The sequence below is a fragment of the Cotesia glomerata genome, linkage group LG5 (genome assembly GCF_020080835.1).
Source record: "Cotesia glomerata isolate CgM1 linkage group LG5, MPM_Cglom_v2.3, whole genome shotgun sequence".
Classification (NCBI taxonomy): Eukaryota; Metazoa; Arthropoda; class Insecta; order Hymenoptera; family Braconidae; genus Cotesia; species Cotesia glomerata.
The window spans coordinates 5,164,268-5,181,988 of record NC_058162.1 but is presented as its reverse complement, the minus strand read 5'-3'; the positions used below and the strand labels follow the sequence as shown (position 1 = coordinate 5,181,988).

Here is a 17,721-nt window from a genome sequence, read left to right as displayed (position 1 = left end):
TATTGATTCTAACTCAAATTTTAAATTAACAATTTAAATTAACTTTTTTAATTATTAAAATTAAAAAATTGAATTTCAAATTTTCGCGCTTTTTTTTTAGCGGCAAATTTAAAATTTGTTTGAATGATTAAAATTGAATTTTTAATCAAAATTATTGAAGTATAAAAGTAGAAAAAAAATAATTTTTAATTAGAATGAATAAAAATTAAATTTTTTAATTAAATAAAATTGTAACTCTAATTAATTATAAAAAATAATTATACACAAGTGTATTTATATAAAATAAACACACACATGTAATAATCACAAATGTCTATCGAGTTTTCACCTAAAAAAAAAATCGTATGACTTTCACGTGCTAGAAAACGTTGTGATTTCACGTGGCTCTCATTTAATTCCACGAATAACATTTAAATGAATATTTACAATAAATAAATAAACAATCGTCAGTGAGTACTTATTCAATTTAAAATATTTTTGGATAAATTTAAATATCAGAGAAAAAAAAAAACTAAATTCCCGCGCGATTTAAATTCTTATCATTCTCATAGTGTCAATGCAACTCGTACTCTAAAATTATTGCTATTATATAATATCAAATAAAATTTATAAACGTCCCACAAAATTTCGTTCAAAGTCATTAATAATTATAAAATATTAAATAAAAAATCCATAAAATTGCTAATTTTTCCGCAATAATTTGTTTTTTTAGATATTTGGATGACAAAAGGTTAAACTTGCGAGTAGTATAGCATTAGGTTATGTCAACCCAGGCTAAAAATACAAATAATTAGCAATAAAAATTAAATAAATTTATACACTTAAAATTACAACCGAATAAAAAAAAGTTTAAGAATAATTATTCAGTTAAAAACTTTCACAATGAATTTGAATACGTCAATAAAATAATTGACAAGTTATTAAAATAAATTAACATTTTTAGTCCATTACGTAAATAAGTATATAATATTAATGTAATATTATCCGGGTAATTTTAAATTTGCAATAAAATAATCAAAGTTCATTGTAAATAGCAACTGAATATAAGAGCTTAATGATCAATAGTAAATATAAATATAATAACTTACTCGGCATGATTGTACTAGACTAATACGTTGCACTTGTTGGTGTAATTTTTCGTTAACACCTGTTGTGGTAATTTTCCTAGTGCAAAAGTGGACGAATCGTCCAGACTGTTGACACAATTTTTCGACCCGAGCACAGAGCCGACCCGAGGAACCCGTAATACACGCCATAGCACGTACACGCGATTGTAGGTTTAATAATAAATAAAATCCACGTTGTCTGGTAGAACAACGTCCCGAGCAATGAGAACTTTCAAACTTACTCTCGAGAGTATAACCATCACCGTCTTTCCCCACCTTTTATTCATCAAAAAGCTATCCCACCACTTTATTTTCAGCACTACCTTTATCCTCAACTTCGTTCTAGAGCTTGACAACTCAGGATATCTCTCGGATGCTGTTTTTCCAAATCTGAAAATTTGAATTTTTTATCAATTCCCGCCTTTTAATTTAAATTTATCATATGACATTAAAGTTAGCAGTCTTGGACAATTTTTATTTTTTTTTTAACAAACAAATTTATTTTTAAAAAAATGCATTTTTAATTTCTTAAAATTTCTACAAGTCAATTTTTTTTCCACAATTTATTTGTTAAAAAATTATTAAATATCTGCTAAATTAATTTTCATATTTATCATTATTACTATTATTATTTTTATCATTACCTTTAATTATAATTTTAATTTTAATTAAATCCTTGCTTCTAATACTTTGATTGTAAATTTTTTCCTAGCTATCCTGACCTAGAAGATGTTGATAATTTTTATCTTGATAATTTTATGATTGGTATATTTATTGCAGCACTAAAATCACTTTAATTAAATTATTTTAGTGAAATAAATCCAAGGTGGTGTTCTAGGTTGTTAATGACAGCACCAAGTTGCTCCAGATGACGTAAATATTTTATGATCCAATGAATTTTGTTTTTGGAGTTATCAAGTCTCTGGTAGATGTGTTTCAGGTGCGGGTGGTTCAAGTGAAATTAATAGTTGTCTTGAAGCCTTTGATGATGGTGTGACACTTTTATTTTCATTGATGAAATTGAAGGTGAGCAAGAGCACGAGATGACCACAATCATACAAGCACACAGCACACGAGTAAAACTCTAAAACTCTGATGTTTCGTAACGAATCAGCTGAGTTATTTTTAGGTAGGCGGTGACATCTGGTGGCGGTTACAAGAACTTCGTCGTAAGGGATGGTTAGTTTTAATGTTTCTTTTGTTGAGGAAAAAAGTGCAGGTATTTTGGAATTTCATTTTTGGATTTTGAAATGGCAAGGAGTATTTTGAGAAAATTGGATTTTGCTTTGTATAGAGTCGAGGAGACACTGCGGTATTTGTTTGGCACAAGATTCCCACCAGGTGATTTATTTTATTAGTTTTTTTATGTAATTAATTGTGTGCGCCGGATAACCTAAACATTTTTTTGTAATTTTATTGAAATTGTTAGAAATGTTTATTTTAAATGATACTAAAGTTAGCCGACGTTTTTAATTATTCAATTTTTTTTTTAATAATTAAATTAAAACAAAAAAATATTTTTAAAAAATTTCACTTACAGTTTTTCAAGTTTTTTACAAGTGACTAAAAATTTTTTTTAAATTTTTTTCTAATAATTTTTTCAATAAGAAAAAATACTAAAAATTTTTAAATGTCGGCTAACTTAATTTTCATTTATTTTAATTGTTTATGAATTATTTTTGTTGAGAATTTTAAATTAAACTTAAATAAAAAGATATCTGATCATATCTATGAAAATTAAGTTAGCCGACATCTAAAAATTTTTAGAATTTTTTTTATTGACAAACTTATTACAAAATAATAAAAAAAAAAAATTTCATTTGTAAAAAACTTAAAAAATGGTGAGTGCAATTTTTTAAAAATATTTTTTAGTTATTATTTAATATATCAAAAAATTAAAAACGCCGACTAACTTTAGTATTATATTATATCTTGGGTTTATTCAACAAGCAAATTATTACATATAAAATATTTTTAAAAAATAATTTGAAGATTTTTTAAATTTCTGCATGTCGAATTTTTTTAAAATTTTTTTCGCAATAAATTGTTTGTTAAAATAAATTCTTAAAATTATCAGATGCTTATTAATTTCAGCATATTAATTATCATGAATTTTTCTATAAAAAAAAAAAATTGATAAATTCATGAAACTAAAAGTATTTTATCTATTAATTTGTCAAAAAATTATGATTCTGAAGTCAGCAAAAACCTGATAATTTTTTGAATTTATTAAAAAAATAAATTAGTACTGATAAAATATTTAAAAAAAATTGCATTTATACTTTTTTTAAATTTTCACGTTATAGTTTATTTTTTTTTATTTTAAAAGAAAGTATTTACCCGAGCGTAAAAAAATGATGACTTTTTGGTAGATTTCACTCAACAAGAAGTTAAAAAATTAATACATACAAAAAACAAATTTCTTGTGCCAAGAAAATTTCAAGGAAAACGAAAGTTATTTTGGAGCAAGAAAAAATGTTCTTGGCTCAAGAAATTTTGACTTCATTCAAGAAATTTTCAACCTTCTTTAATATTTTCTTGAGCCAAGAAAATTTACGCTCCATTCAAGAACTTTTTTTTCAGTGTATCTTTAACTTAAATTCAACAAAACATTAACAAAAAAAAATTTGTACTGCTTTAGTACTGAGAAAATTTCAAAAAATTGTTTAAGGTAAAAGACCCAGTTATTGACACTTGCAATTTTATTTTAGTAAAAACAAATCAACTCTAATAAATTGACAAATCTAATCTTTGAATTATAAATTTGAAGACAATTGATTTTTTGAGAACATTTTGTTTTTTTAATTAGAATAAAATTGCAAGTGTCAATAATTGGATCTTTTACCTAATGTCTCTTTTCAATATCAAAAAAATTAATTACTTTTGTCCTAAAAATTATGTTATTAATAAAAAAAAAAAATTTTTTTTAGCATTATGCACCTTGGAACTGAATCCCATTGAAAATAAATCCTCGGCTCCAAATTCCAAGTCATTGACAGATATTCTAAAAGATGGACTACTCTGGGCAGTACCAAAAAGCCGTCGGTCTCTAGAGAAACGTATGAAAAGAAAATATGGAAGCCCGGAATACAATTGGAAGCCTTTTGTACCAAAAACAAATATAGTTCCATGTATTACTTGCGGTCTTGATCGCGAGGCTGATAAATTGTGTCGTAAGTTTTAAACTTATTTTTATAATTTCTCTTTCTATCAAATTCCAGTTAATTAAATTAATAAATTAATTATCACAGAGCATTGCTACAACAGAGTTAAATTAGAGACCAAAGAAATGCAGGAAGTGATTGTCAACACTTTGGGTCTTGAGCCGGTCGAGAAAGATGTGGTGGTGCTGTACGAAGGAGAAAAGGATAAAAAACCAGCGAAATTCTGGAAAGGACAACGCATTGTCGAGTTGCCTAAGCCAAGGCCTGCTTGGTTCCATTCAAACTTGATGCAGCCTACCACTCAAGAGCCTTCGCAGAGCACCGAAGTAAAACCTACCGAATTAGCTTAAGCAATCATTGTAGTATATCTAAAAATTGTTCAAAAAATTTTTATTTAAATAAAGTTTAATTACAATTAAAATAAATCTATTTACCCATTGCATATAAATACTTGTTTTAATTCATCGTTTGAATTATTTTGTTCTTTTATTTATTTAGCATGAGTTCAAGGTACTGATTAGGGTGATAACAATTCACCTTCTGTTGATAGGTCTGATGAAAAATGGCTGAGAACATGTTCGTGAAAAATGTTGAACGAAGTTTTTGGCTCGAAGTATGATCCACACATGGGACAAATTTTTCCTGATACTGGTGAATTTTTGGCTGTTTCTTGGTCGGGTTTGTCCGGGTGTAAAGCTTCTGGTGGAAGACTTGTTTGTGTTGATCCGTGCTCACGTAGGCTGTCGTCAGAATCAAACTGGGTACCAGTTTGACATACTTTTTTGCTTACTGTAATTAAAATTTTTTTTAATCATTAAGAATTCCTTAACAGTATTTTTTATAAATTAATATTTATACTATTAAATATTTTAAATTATACAGATAATTTGATTTTTTATAAATTCACGTTTGGAATATTAATGAAATTTCGAATATTGAAATTTCAGCTCAAGCTTTTCAAGCTAAAATAAAAACAAAATTTATCAAATTAAACGAATTTCATTTTAAAATTGATTAAGTTAAATATGATTGAAAAAACTAATTGATAAAAACTAGCAACCGTTCAGTCACTATGTGACTGCCGTGACTTGTGAACTATAAATATATAAAATTTTGCTTTATTAAATAATGACTTTTGTTAAATTCTACTGTACTTTCTTAAATATTGACGTTTTTAAAGATATAAACTTATCCCGATGTTGCACTCATCAAGGGCTTTCATTTGAGTACCCGAATGCATTTTGATATATATTTATCTATACATATATATAAATATATAAAATATATGAAAAATTGATGTGGGTACTCAAATGAAAGGTCTCGATGAGTGTAACATCGGGATGAGCTTATATCTTTAAAAATGTCAATAATTATCGAGATACAGAGTCACATCTTGATTATTGAAATTTTTAAAGATGTAAGCTCATCCTGATGTTACACTCATCAAAAGCTTTCATTTGAGTACCCACATGCATTTTGATATATTATTCATGTATACATATATGTAATATATATAAATATATGAAAAATTGATGTGGGTACTCAAATGAAAGGTCTCGATAAGTGTAACATCGGGATAAGCTGATATCTTTGAAAAAATCAAAAGTTGAAAAGATACGAGATCATTTCTTAATTATTGATATTTTTAAAGATATAAGCTCATCCCGATGTTACACTCATCAAAAGCTTTCATTTGAGTACCCACATGCATTTTTGATATATTTTTCATATATACATATATATAAATATATGAAAAATTGATGTGGGTACTCAAATGAAAGGTCTCGATGAGTGTAATGTCGGGGTGAGCTTATATCCTTAAAAATGTAAATAGTTTACAAGATACAAGGTTATTTCTTCATTATGCATCTAGAGATAGAATATTTTCGAATGCAGCCTAAATACTTATCATAAAATTCACTAAAAAAACCGATTTTATCATATGACCATCCTAGACCCAAAATTTTTCTTATTCTCTTAATAATATAAATTAATGATTATCTTAACGTGTCATCAACAGTTGGAAAAAAAATTACCTTTTTTTAATTTACACAAATTATGTAATACTTTCTTCAATTTTAATTGCTGCTGTACTAAATTATTCTTCGTCTGAAATAATTTATTCTCATATTGTTTAAGTTGTTGCAATGAATCGTTATTATCATCCGGATATGCAAATCCAACATTTCTCAATTTAATATCATCTCCATTTTGTAATGCCAGCATCTAAAAAATTAATAAATACAATTAAAACAAAAATGTACATATATCCTTTATTTCCATGTTACTCTAATTACTAATTACTTATAAAAAACGACAACTTACTTCAGTGTACTGTTGTTCAAGCTCAGATTTTTCCAACATAATACTATTGATCAATCTCAAAGAAATTTCCTCAAGACTAACATCTTTATTTTCATCTTCCGAGTTAGCTTCATCGTAACTCTTCGGAACATTGAAAGTTTCGTCTTTAATACTGCAAACCTCATTATTCGGTTGACTGGCCTGGTTCTGCTTCAATGTATCGGATATTTTTATCAACTTGTTTCCTAGACTCTTGTTAGTTCTTGTTAACCTGGTAAGTCTATTCCAGAGCTGCCGGTTCTCACCAGCCACCATCAGGACATGATGCGTCAATTGTGATTTTTGTTTCGTTAATTCTTCTATTTTTTCCTAAAATAAAAAAAAAAAACAAAGCAAAATTAATAATAAACAAAAATGAATATTTATGACATTAAAGTTAGCAGTCACTTGATAAGTTTTTAACTTTATTTAATAAGTGAATTTGCTCCGAAAAATTATTTCTAAAAAATTGCATTTTTTATATATTTAATTTTCTAAATGTAAATTTTAATGATATTGAAATTGAGAGACATCTGATAATTTTTAGAATTTTTCTAACAATTACATCACAGCAAGAAAAATTTATTTAAAAAATTCCATTTTTAATAGCTTTGAAAAATTGTAAATGCAATTTTTTCAAAATAATTTTTTAGACCTTGCTCATTTTTCAAGAAAAATCAAAAAATTGTCAAGTGTCTGCTAACTTCAGTGTCATCAATTTTTTTTCTCATTTTCTTTGACATAATTTAATTGTTAAAAAAATTCTTAAAATTATAAAATATCTGCTAAATTAATTTTCATTGAATATTTTTAGAAACACAAAAAAAAAATTATTACCTGGAGTTGTTGGACAGTTAATGGATCGTCATTAGGAATAACCAGCTCGTAAGACACTTCTTTGCCTTTTTCAATCCTTAATTTAATATTTTCCTCTTCGACAGCAGCAAGCCGATTTTCTAGCTGATGACAGCGTTCCTGCATTGTCTGAAAAGCTATCTGGAGTGCTCGTTGTGCTGCAACTATTTCACCGTCTGCTTGGTCAGTCATATTTATAAATTGTTTTATTTTGTTAAAAATTCAAGAAAATCAAAGAAATAATTCTTTAAAATAAATTGATTAAACATATGAAAATTATTAATCATCAAATTGTCATTTAAATTTGAGGTTAAAAACATTATACCACAAATAAAGTCCTCAAAGAAAATAAAAAATTTGTTCTTTAATTCGGCACCAATAAAACTTTTTTTCAATTAATTAAATAAATTAATAATAGTCGTCTCATCATGGGAATTAACCTCGGGTTTGTTCGGGATTCACGAGCAGTCACTTCACAATTTTTCAATTTTATTTAACAAAAAAATTTCTTCAAAAAAATTCCATTTTTAATTTTTTAAAATTTCTAATGTCAATTTTTTTCTAATTTTTTCTTTTGCTCTAATTTATTTCTTAAAAAAATTATCAAATTTATTAAATATCTACTTTAATTTTCATTCGGGATCCTCTCCCTCTAACACGTAAAATTATTAGCACGAATATTTAAAAGTATAAATAAAAAATTTCAAGTTCACACTTTAAGCACAACTGATCTGACCTCAGGTGGTCATTTTAGTAAACAACAATTGAATGAAAATGAAGTTAGCCGACATTTCAAAATTTTTAGAAATTTTTTATTGAAAAAATTTCAATTAAACAATCAAAAAAAAATTTCACAAGTAAAAAACTTGAAAAACTATAAGTACAATTTTTTAGAAATTTTTTTTTAGTTGTAATTTAATTAATAAAAAAATCAAAATTTTTTAACTTATAATAATAAAATTAGCCGCCATTTTTGATTTTTTTATTTTGCTTAATTTATTAAATTATAACAAAAAAATATTTTTAAAAAATTGCACTTATACTTTTTGAAGTTTTTAACAAATTAAAAAAATTTTTTTTAATAATTCTTTAATTAAAAAAATAATAAAAATTTTTAGATGTCGGCTAACTTTATTTTTTCATTGCTAACTTCAGTGTCATACAATTGAATCAATTTAAATTTAATTTTTACTATGATTATTTTTTTATATTTACTTAAATTAAATTTAGTATCAATTGAAAAATAATTAATATTTAAAATAATTAATTTAGCACAGTTTTTGATAGTCCTAATTTTTTTTTAATATATTTTTTATTTTCCAGCTTCATAAATCTATAAATCTGAAGTTCCGTCGGTAATAAATAATTTAGGTACTTCCGGTTACCGGTTCGTGTGGATGACCTGAAACTGTCGAGTACAAATCTAATGGAAGGCATTAAATGGTGGTGAGCTCACTCGAAACTACAAAATACATTCCGTAACATTCCGGCTTAGGCAGACATTATTTAATTCTAAATATTTTAAAACTCATCTTACTGGTATTGAATTTTGTGAAAAAAAATTATTAAATTGAATATAATATTTAAAAAACTCATCAATTTATATTAAATTTAACTATCTATAAATAACTACTAAACAAAATGTTCACCAGAAGCCGTGGCCCAGGAAATCAAACTCCCAATCAAAGCAAGCAGAATTACGGAGCTGGTAAATATTTTATTGTATATTTAATTACGTAATTTATCAATATATCTATTTGATTTAAAATATTTCTATTAAATAAATCTGATATGAAAAAAAAGAATATTTGGTTGGTAATTATAAATGTACTTCAAAAGGGAAAAATGAATGACGCTATTGCAGACCACGCTAAAAAAAATCAATACTGCACTGCAGTGAAATTTATTTGAATATTTTATTTTTACATTTTCAGTATTTAAAATTAAAATTGGCTATTTTATTGAATACTTTCATTTTTTTTTAAATATTTAATCAACTATAATTGATTTTTTTAATTAAAATTTAAAATAATAACTTTTTTATTATAATAGTTAGATAAATAATTTAATTTTAATTTTTTCTAAGCATCGCCAAATAAACCTATTTTTTTATAATTTTCGAGCGAAAGTTTTCAGATTTTAAAATTTATAATTAATCTATATTATTAAGAGATTAAGCAAAATTTTGTGGGAAGTGTATTTATATGATAAAATTGTTATGGTTAAATTTGGTATCGTTGACAAAGTCTCGACCTGGAGTTGTGCCTTTTCATGGTTTCATATCATTCTCACCAATAGTCAATTTATGATAATAAGTATTTAGGCTGCATTCGAAAATGTTTTATCTCTAGATGAATAATTAAGAAATTACCTTGTATCTCGAGAATTATTGACATTTTTAAAGATATAAGCTCATCCCGATGTTACACTCATCAAGACCTTTCATTTGAGTATCCACATCAATTTTTCATATATTTATATATAATATATATATGTATATATGAAAAATATATCAAAATGCATGTGGGTACTCAGATGAAAGCTCTTGATGAGCATAACATCGGTATGCGCTTATATCTTTAAAAATATCAATAATTAAGAAGTGACCCTGTTTCTCGAGAATTATTGACATTTTTAAAGAAATAAGCTCATCCTGATGTTGCACTCATCGAGACCTTTCATTTGAGTATCCACATCAATTTTTCATATATTTATATATATTATATATATGTATATATGAAAAATATATCAAAATGCATGTGGGTACTCACATGAAAGCTGTTGATGAGTGTAGCATCAAGATGAGCTTATGTCTTTAAAAATATCAGTAATTAAGAAATGATCTTGTGTCTTGTAAGCTATTGACATTTTTAAAGATATAAGCTCATCCCGATATTACACTCATCAAGACCTTTCATTTAAGTACCCACATCATTTTTTCATATATTTATATATATTATATATATGTATATATGAAAAATATATCAAAATGCATGTGGGCACTCAAATGAAAGCTCTTGATGAGTGTAACATCGGGATGAGCTTATATCTTTAAAAATGCTAATAGTTCTCAAGATACAAAGTCATTTATTAATTATTGACATTTTTAAAAATATAAGCTCATCCCGATGTTACACTCATCGAGACCTTTCATTTGAGTACCCACATCAATTTTTCATATATTTATATATATATTATAGATATGTATATATGAAAAATATATCAAAATGAATGTGGGTACTCAAATGAAAGCTCTTGATGAGCGTAACATCGGGATGAGCTTATATCTTAAAAAATATCAATAATTAAGAAGTGACCCTGTATCTCGAGAATTATTGACATTTTTAAAGATATAAGCTCATCCCAATGTTACACTCATCAAGACCTTTCATTTGAGTACCGACATCAATTTTTCATATATTTATATATATATTATATATATGTATATATGAAAAATATATCAAAATGCATGTGGGTACTCAAATGAAACCTCTTGATGAGTTTAACATCGGGATAAGCTTACATCTTAAAAAATGTCAATAGTTATAAAAGTACAATGAAATTTAACAACAGTCATTATTTAATAAAGCAAAATTTTATTTATTTATATTTCACAACTTACGGCAGTCACATAGTGACTGCAGGTTGTTAGTATCTTATAATTTAAAGAATATACTAATTGTTGTATAATGCTGATTAGCGTCAAATGAATGAATAAATAAATAAATAATATAGATCACAAAACGTATAAATATGTATTTAAAAATTATGTTTAATTTCAGGTCGTGGAACAATGCTGAATCCTTCTTACGCTGGTCAAAATAATACCGTAAGTTTAACAATTAAAAAATATTTGACCTTATTTAGTAGCGACGTTGCCAGGTTATGATTTAAATAAATTATTTTCCCACAAACAAACATTTGAATGCCATTAAACAAAATTTATATTTTATTATATAAATGAAAACAATCTTTGTTTTATTGCTGTTTAATTTTTATTAATTTAAATTATTATTATTATTTACAATTAAACATTTAAAAATAATTTGAAAAAATTATCAAACAGAGTTTTGATAAATATTTCAATCGGATAAACAATACACTGGGAAGGTTATTTAAATTATTATTTGTGCATGTAAAACTAATTAGAACTTCGACTTTTCCCTATCCTGCTGAAGCAGGTTAAAATAGCTATGCAACAATATCAAGGAGGTGCATTTCGCCAGGGGCAAGTTCGTTATTTACTCACCTAGTATAAATTGCCAGCGATGACTCTTGAACTTTTATTTTCAATAAATAAAAAATAATTCAGTCTATGAAATATCTATTATTTTTGAAAATGAACGACTTACATATTCTTGTATATGCAAGTATCGAATTAAATGATAATCTAAGGGAAAATAACTGGCGAGTTTAAGCTAAGTGCAGTAAAAACCCATAGTGCTAGTAATTAATTAACGCGATGCTAGGCCCTGGTGGGATAGTACAACCGTAGAGGTTCTTGTGTAGCGGCGACCCACCCTCTATTTTTCAGTACATTCAACAGGGTAACTATCAACAAAATGCCGCTCAAAAGACACCTGGAAATTCGACCAATCAGCAATTCAAGGGTGCTGCAACTCCACAGCAACAACAGCAGCAGCAACAAATACGACAGCAGCAACAGCAACAGCAACAACCACAACAACAGCAGCCGAATGTTCAATCGGGACAAAATCAAGCAAACCAACAGCAAGTTAGTCAGCCTCAACGCTTGAAGCCGATTCTTAAACAAACTCCTCAACCTGCACCAGCTGCTCCAGTTGCTCCAGTTCAAATACCTGCACTGGCTGAACCAGAAGCTGAAAATAATGAAATTAATGATGAACCCATGCCTCAACAAACTGCCGATCAACCTAAATGGAAACGCATTAAAGTTCCTGGTGGTAAGTTTGATAAGATTTAACTAATTTAATATGAAAAATTTAATGATACTGAAATTAGCAGACATCTAAGAATTTTTGAAACTCTGGTTAAAAATACTGATTGAAAAGAATTGAAAAGCGATCACTCCATGAAAACTGTATATCTATATATGGGTGATTCTCTGTAAGGACGTCTTAAAACTATACAAAATTGTCCGACCAAATTATTTTTGATTTTATTAGAAAAAAAAATTAACAAGGGCTACAAAACTATCTGCTTAATCATAATAAACGAACAGCCGAATTAATTTTTGCTTTTTCGATATTTGTGTATCTTTTGCCATATAACATAACAGGGGACTGCTTGCCAGGGGACTGTTTTTTTTTATCAAATTGAGAAAAATCAAGCAAACTATTTCAATGCATTCAACTTTTCAAGTTCTCAATGAATGTTTACATTAATTAAAATAATATTAAGACTTATGGATCCAATTTTATAAATAAATTATAAATAAAAATAGTTGCCAGGGGACTGAGTTTTGAAGTGGCCCAGACACATATTTCCAGCACAAACGGTGCTTTACACTAAATAAAATGGCGATAAAGCGCTAACAGCTCTATGGTTATTAACTCAAGGATAATTAGATCCTTATAAACCTTACAAAAAATAAAATAACACGATGAATTTTTTTTTTTTGGCTTTGAACTTCTGGCAGGGGACTGATCTTAAAGTGGCTGGGACAAACTTTGGTTTAATGAATTTAATGAAAAAAAATTAATTTTCGGTACTTTTTTATTGAAGATTGTTAGTTAGCTAATTAAGTTTATAAACATTATGAATCAAATGATATATTATTGATGAATAACTTAAAATTTAATCTTAAAGTTTTAATTTTGGGAATGGGACAGCCCAAGGGACTGATATTTCGGTGGTTTACCAATTTATAGCAAAAAAACCAAAATTTATTTCATTTTAGTTTTCAATGCTCCAAATAGAAGTGTTTTCTTACTTTCGTAATAAATTTTTTTTAGTAACAAAATAACAATTTTTCTCATAAAAAAATGCCTGGGACAGCAAACTACATCCTTACAGAGAATCACCCATATACACTGAAAAAAATAATTAACTTGAATCAAGAGTAAAATTCTTGAACCAAGAAAATGATTTTGAAGAAGCTCATTGTCTTGAATCAAGACGAAAAATTCTTGAATCAAGTAAAATTTCTTAATTTAAGAATTTTTCAACTCAAACCAAGAAGATGAAATTCTTCAAAATTATTTTCTTGATTCAAGTAAATTTTTTTTTCTGTACAAACAAAAGAATTGAAATTATTAAAAAGAATTCGAATTTCATCATTGAGCGTGTTCAGCCGAACTAAGTCCTGAGCAAAATTAATAAGATATGTATAGTATAGTATATATATAGCAGCACTGATAAAAAAATTAACTTGACTTAAAAGCCAAAATCTTGAACCAAAAACCATTTTGAAGAAAATGATTTTCTTGAGTCAAGAAAATAATTTCTTGAGCCAAAAAATTATTCTTGATTTAAGTAAATTTTTTTTTGTCTCAAGAATTTATTCTTTTGATTCAAGAAAAATATTTTCTTCAAAATGGTATTCTTGGTTCAAGATTTTGGCTCTTAAGTCAAGTTAATTTTTTTATCAGTGAGAGAATGCTTTGACTATATTTAGGCTAACTAAGTTTACTCAGAACTTAGTTCGGCTGAGCAAGCTCATTTTTAATTCTTTTTAATCAATATTTTTAAACAGGGAATTTTTATAATTAATAAATTATTTAAAAAAACTAGAAAATCAAGCGCGCTTTGCGCGTTTCTGTCAAAATGTTTATTATTGATAATTTAATTGATCAATATTTTTACAAATTTTATTCATTAATATTTAACCGTTGTAATGGTAACCCTTACTATGGAACCCGTCGCCAAAGTGGTTATTACCATAGCAACAAAAAACGATAACAATAAAAACGTCATATGAACTTTTTAATAAAAGAAAATATTATTTAAAATTCGCACTTATAACTTTTTAAAATTTCTATATGTGAAATTTTTTGCTAAATTTTTTTCATTATAATTTAAATGTTATAAAAATCCAAAAAAATTTTAGAAATCTGTTAAATTCAGTAGTATAAAATTTAAGTTTAATTAAAAAAATTAGAAGTTATGATGACATTTCACTGCGCAAATTTGAAGATTCTTTATAATCCAAACATCAAGTACATTTACTAGTTTGTTTTTTACAATTAGTTTGTTGACTAGAGTGATTGTAGAATAATAAATGAGTCAATGTGAACAGATGATCTGATAATTTTAAATGGATATTTTAAAATAGTTTAAATTATTGATGTTCTTAATTAATTATAAAATTTTTTGAATTTATAGTTAAGGTCAACAGAAAATTGAAGCGCTTACGTATGAATCAGCGTCTGAGGAAGACTTTGATGCCCAAGAATGCGATTATGGTATTGAATGAAATGAAGGCTGGTGTTAAATTTCATCTTGTAGAAAATAATACCGTATCAACTTCAATGTTCCTTGTTCATGCTGAGGTACATTATTAATTATAAATTATAATTATTTAATAATTTAAAACTTGAAAACAATTTAACTAAAAGGTATTAATTTTTTTTTATTCATTTAATATAGTTGGAAGGTAAAACTTACGTCGGACAGGGTCTCTCAAAACCATTAGCACGTCAGAATGCTGCCGAGAATGCTTTGAAAAGCTTGCTTCTTGAAAAAATGAATGCTGCAGCTAAAAAAATTAAATTTGATGATGTTACCGATGGAAAAGAATCTGTTGCTAGTAGCCAAGAGAATCAAAATGATGAGCAACCTGCCGATGATTCTTCCGTAAGTAGTGTAACACCAATGGAAGTATCCGGAAACGAAGAATCTGATGATATTCCATGGAGTTCATTAGCCAGCTTTGCTTTGTACAAATTATTTGTTGAATGGCAAAATCAAGGTTCTGTTGTACCTATACCACGACCTGGATTACAACAACCAGTTAAAGCCAAGTCTGAGCCGAAACCTTCACTGGAAAAAAAGCTTCCAGCAAACGCAGAAACAATTCATCCGGTGATGTTACTTAATCAAATGAGACCAGGTACAGTTTATACCGAAATAAACCGACGTGGAAACCCTCCTAATACGTACTTCACTTTAGCCGTTGACATTGACGGGACATCTTACAGTGGTGAAGGTAAGAAAAAAAAAATGTGAAACCAATCCTTAAGGGGGAACACACCAACTGACGGTAAAAAAAAAAGGTGATTTTCGGGAATTTTTTTGACAGGGAAAATAAAGGAATTTAAAAATCGGAATTTTATTATTTTATTAAGGGTACATTAAAGATTATTATCCTAAATTTTTATCTATATTATTGAGAGAATAAGCAAAATTTTGTGGCCAGTGTATTTATCGATAATTAAGAAGTGACTCTGAATCTTGAGAATTATTGACATTTTTAAAGATATAAGCTCATCCCGATATTACATTCATCAAGACCTTTCATTTGAGTACCCACATCAATTTTTCATATATTTATATATATTATATATATGTATATATGAAAAATATATCAAAATGCATGTGGGTACTCAAATGAAAGCTCTTGATGAGTGTAGCATCAAGATGAGCTTATATCTTTAAAAATATCAATAATTAAAAAATGATCTTGTGTCTTGTAAGCTATTGACATTTTTAAAGATATAAGCTCATCCCGATATTACACTCATCAAGACCTTTCATTTGAGTACCCACATCAATTTTTCATATATTTATATATATTATATATATGTATATATGAAAAATATATCAAAATGCATGTGGGTACTCAAATGAAACCTCTTGATGAGTGTAACATCGGGATGTGCTTATATCTTAAAAAATGTTAATAATTAAGAACTGACTTTGCTATCTTGGCAACTAATGATATTTTTAAAAATATAAACTCACCCCAACATTACACTCATCGAGACCTTTCATTTGAGTACCAAAATCATTTTTTCATATATTTTTTTATATTATATATAAATGTATGTATGAAAAATATATCAAAATGTATGTAGGTACTCAAATGAAAGCTCTTGATGAGTGTACCATCGGGATGAGCTTATATCTTAAAAAACGTCAATAATTAAAAAACTACAGTGCAATTTAACTATAGTCATTATTTAATAAAGCAAAATTTCATTTATTTTTAGTTCACAAGTCACGGCAGTCACATAGCGACTGCAAGGTTGCTAGTTAAAAAATAATTATTACAAAGTTATTAACAATCTCGTAGAGCATTAAAAAAAATTTCCCACTCCATTATCGCATCGATAATTAAAAAACGGATCATCTGAAATCAAAAACCCAAATTGCTTTTTAATCAGTTAGGACGTAGTTATCGTTACACGTACGGAATTTTGAAAATTTGAATTTTCAAAAAAATGGCGACTGATTGAAAATTTTCTCAATATTTTTACTGTTTTTTTTTTTTTTTTTTTTTTTTTTTTTTTTTTTAACCCGGCTAAAAAAATCTTTAAAATCAAAATTTTTAAAATTCCGTTCGTGCAACGATAACTGCATCCTTACTGATCAAAAAGCAACTTGGTTTTTTATTTTCAGACGATCCATTTTTAAGTTATCAAAAACGGATGCGACCATGGAGGGGGAAATTTTTTCTAGTACTCGACGAGATTGTAAATAACTTTGTAATAATTAAATATTTTTTAATAAAAATTTAGGGTAATAATCTTTAATGTACCCTTAATAAAATAAAAAAAATTTAATCCCCAAATTCCTTTATTTTCCCTGTCAAAAAAATTCCCGAAAATCACTTTTTTTTCGACCGTCACAGTGGTGTTCTCCCTTCATTAAGTTATACGTTAAAAATTTTACTTAAATTATTAATTTTTTTGTTATAGCTAAAAATAAAAAAGACGCTAAGAAAGCCGCAGCAAAAGCTGCTCTTAAAGGACTTTTTGGTTTGGAATATCCTACCGAAGTTGAAGAATCTAACCAGACGCTAATTCAAGACACTCCTCAATAAACAAGTTTAATTCATATCAATCATGATTGTAAACACAATACTTGAAAAATTACATTTAGCAGACATAATGTAGTACCAACATAGTACCAGATCAATAATAGATTTGGATTTATTATTTTTTGCTATCATACACCGGCATTAATTAGCTATTCTTACAATTAATAACTCTGAAACGAATCAATGTCATCATAGTTAATTCTTTTTTTTTTCATAGACTTCTTGCTAAGTATTATAATGCATACGTTTTGTTACTTATAATTGTCAATACATTAAGTTGGTATTTACGTAT

General features: G+C 26.9%; 4 protein-coding genes across 7 annotated transcripts in view; 2 read left to right on the top strand and 2 right to left on the bottom strand.

Moving 5' to 3' along the window:
• LOC123264832 (all trans-polyprenyl-diphosphate synthase PDSS1) overlaps positions 1-2,167 on the bottom strand; it is a 40,111-nt gene extending 37,944 nt beyond the window's left edge. Inside the window, exons 1-2 of the mRNA XM_044728346.1 lie at positions 1,751-2,167; positions 1,089-1,496 (exon numbers count right to left, since the gene is read on the bottom strand). Of these exons, the coding sequence (XP_044584281.1) occupies positions 1,089-1,256 (168 nt within the window). The 5' untranslated portion in view covers positions 1,257-1,496; positions 1,751-2,167. The remainder of the gene's footprint in view (positions 1-1,088; positions 1,497-1,750) is intronic.
• Positions 2,168-2,241: 74 nt separating this feature from the next.
• LOC123264858 (39S ribosomal protein L32, mitochondrial) lies at positions 2,242-4,695 on the top strand. Its single transcript, XM_044728380.1, has 3 exons — positions 2,242-2,447; positions 4,037-4,279; positions 4,358-4,695. Exons 1-3 carry the CDS (start codon positions 2,357-2,359, stop codon positions 4,618-4,620), a joined length of 597 nt encoding a protein of 198 aa, XP_044584315.1. The 5' UTR covers positions 2,242-2,356; the 3' UTR covers positions 4,621-4,695.
• Positions 4,696-4,724: 29 nt separating this feature from the next.
• Positions 4,725-8,001, bottom strand: LOC123264840 (protein spindle-F). The gene is made up of 4 exons (XM_044728357.1): positions 7,451-8,001; positions 6,596-6,943; positions 6,307-6,496; positions 4,725-5,059 (listed from the first exon to the last, which is right to left on the bottom strand). Exons 1-4 carry the CDS (start codon positions 7,658-7,660, stop codon positions 4,788-4,790), a joined length of 1,020 nt encoding a protein of 339 aa, XP_044584292.1. The 5' UTR covers positions 7,661-8,001; the 3' UTR covers positions 4,725-4,787.
• A 913-nt stretch (positions 8,002-8,914) lies between these two features.
• On the top strand, positions 8,915-17,716 carry LOC123264822 (mediator of RNA polymerase II transcription subunit 15-like). 4 transcript variants are annotated; one of them, XM_044728332.1, is made up of 7 exons: positions 8,915-9,007; positions 9,121-9,176; positions 11,251-11,297; positions 12,015-12,393; positions 14,774-14,940; positions 15,038-15,596; positions 17,308-17,716. In XM_044728332.1, exons 3-7 carry the CDS (start codon positions 11,262-11,264, stop codon positions 17,430-17,432), a joined length of 1,266 nt encoding a protein of 421 aa, XP_044584267.1. In that variant the 5' UTR covers positions 8,915-9,007; positions 9,121-9,176; positions 11,251-11,261; the 3' UTR covers positions 17,433-17,716. The 4 variants fall into 4 exon arrangements, with proteins under 4 accessions (XP_044584267.1, XP_044584266.1, XP_044584265.1 ...); XM_044728331.1 differs by having other exon boundaries at positions 12,003-12,393; XM_044728330.1 differs by lacking the exon at positions 8,915-9,007 and having other exon boundaries at positions 9,014-9,176.
• The last annotated feature ends 5 nt before the right edge of the window (positions 17,717-17,721 follow it).

Bases quoted from the DNA above. Each gene is read 5' to 3' on its own strand.
- LOC123264822 (XM_044728329.1), top strand. From the start codon at position 9,110: ATGTTCACCAGAAGCCGTGGCCCAGGAAATCAAACTCCCAATCAAAGC. The intron at 11,298-12,002 runs GTAAGTTTAACA...TCTATTTTTCAG, and splicing joins ACGCTGGTCAAAATAATACC to TACATTCAACAGGGTAACTA. The intron at 12,394-14,773 runs GTAAGTTTGATA...TTGAATTTATAG, and splicing joins ACGCATTAAAGTTCCTGGTG to TTAAGGTCAACAGAAAATTG.
- LOC123264858 (XM_044728380.1), top strand. From the start codon at position 2,357: ATGGCAAGGAGTATTTTGAGAAAATTGGATTTTGCTTTGTATAGAGTC. The intron at 2,448-4,036 runs GTGATTTATTTT...AATTTTTTTTAG, and splicing joins TGGCACAAGATTCCCACCAG to CATTATGCACCTTGGAACTG. The intron at 4,280-4,357 runs GTAAGTTTTAAA...TAATTATCACAG, and splicing joins CGAGGCTGATAAATTGTGTC to AGCATTGCTACAACAGAGTT.
- LOC123264840 (XM_044728357.1), bottom strand. From the start codon at position 7,660: ATGACTGACCAAGCAGACGGTGAAATAGTTGCAGCACAACGAGCACTC. The intron at 6,497-6,595 runs GTAAGTTGTCGT...TTAATTTTTTAG, and splicing joins TTGAACAACAGTACACTGAA to ATGCTGGCATTACAAAATGG. The intron at 5,060-6,306 runs GTAATTTTTTTT...TTTTAATTACAG, and splicing joins TTTGTGTAAATTAAAAAAAG to TAAGCAAAAAAGTATGTCAA.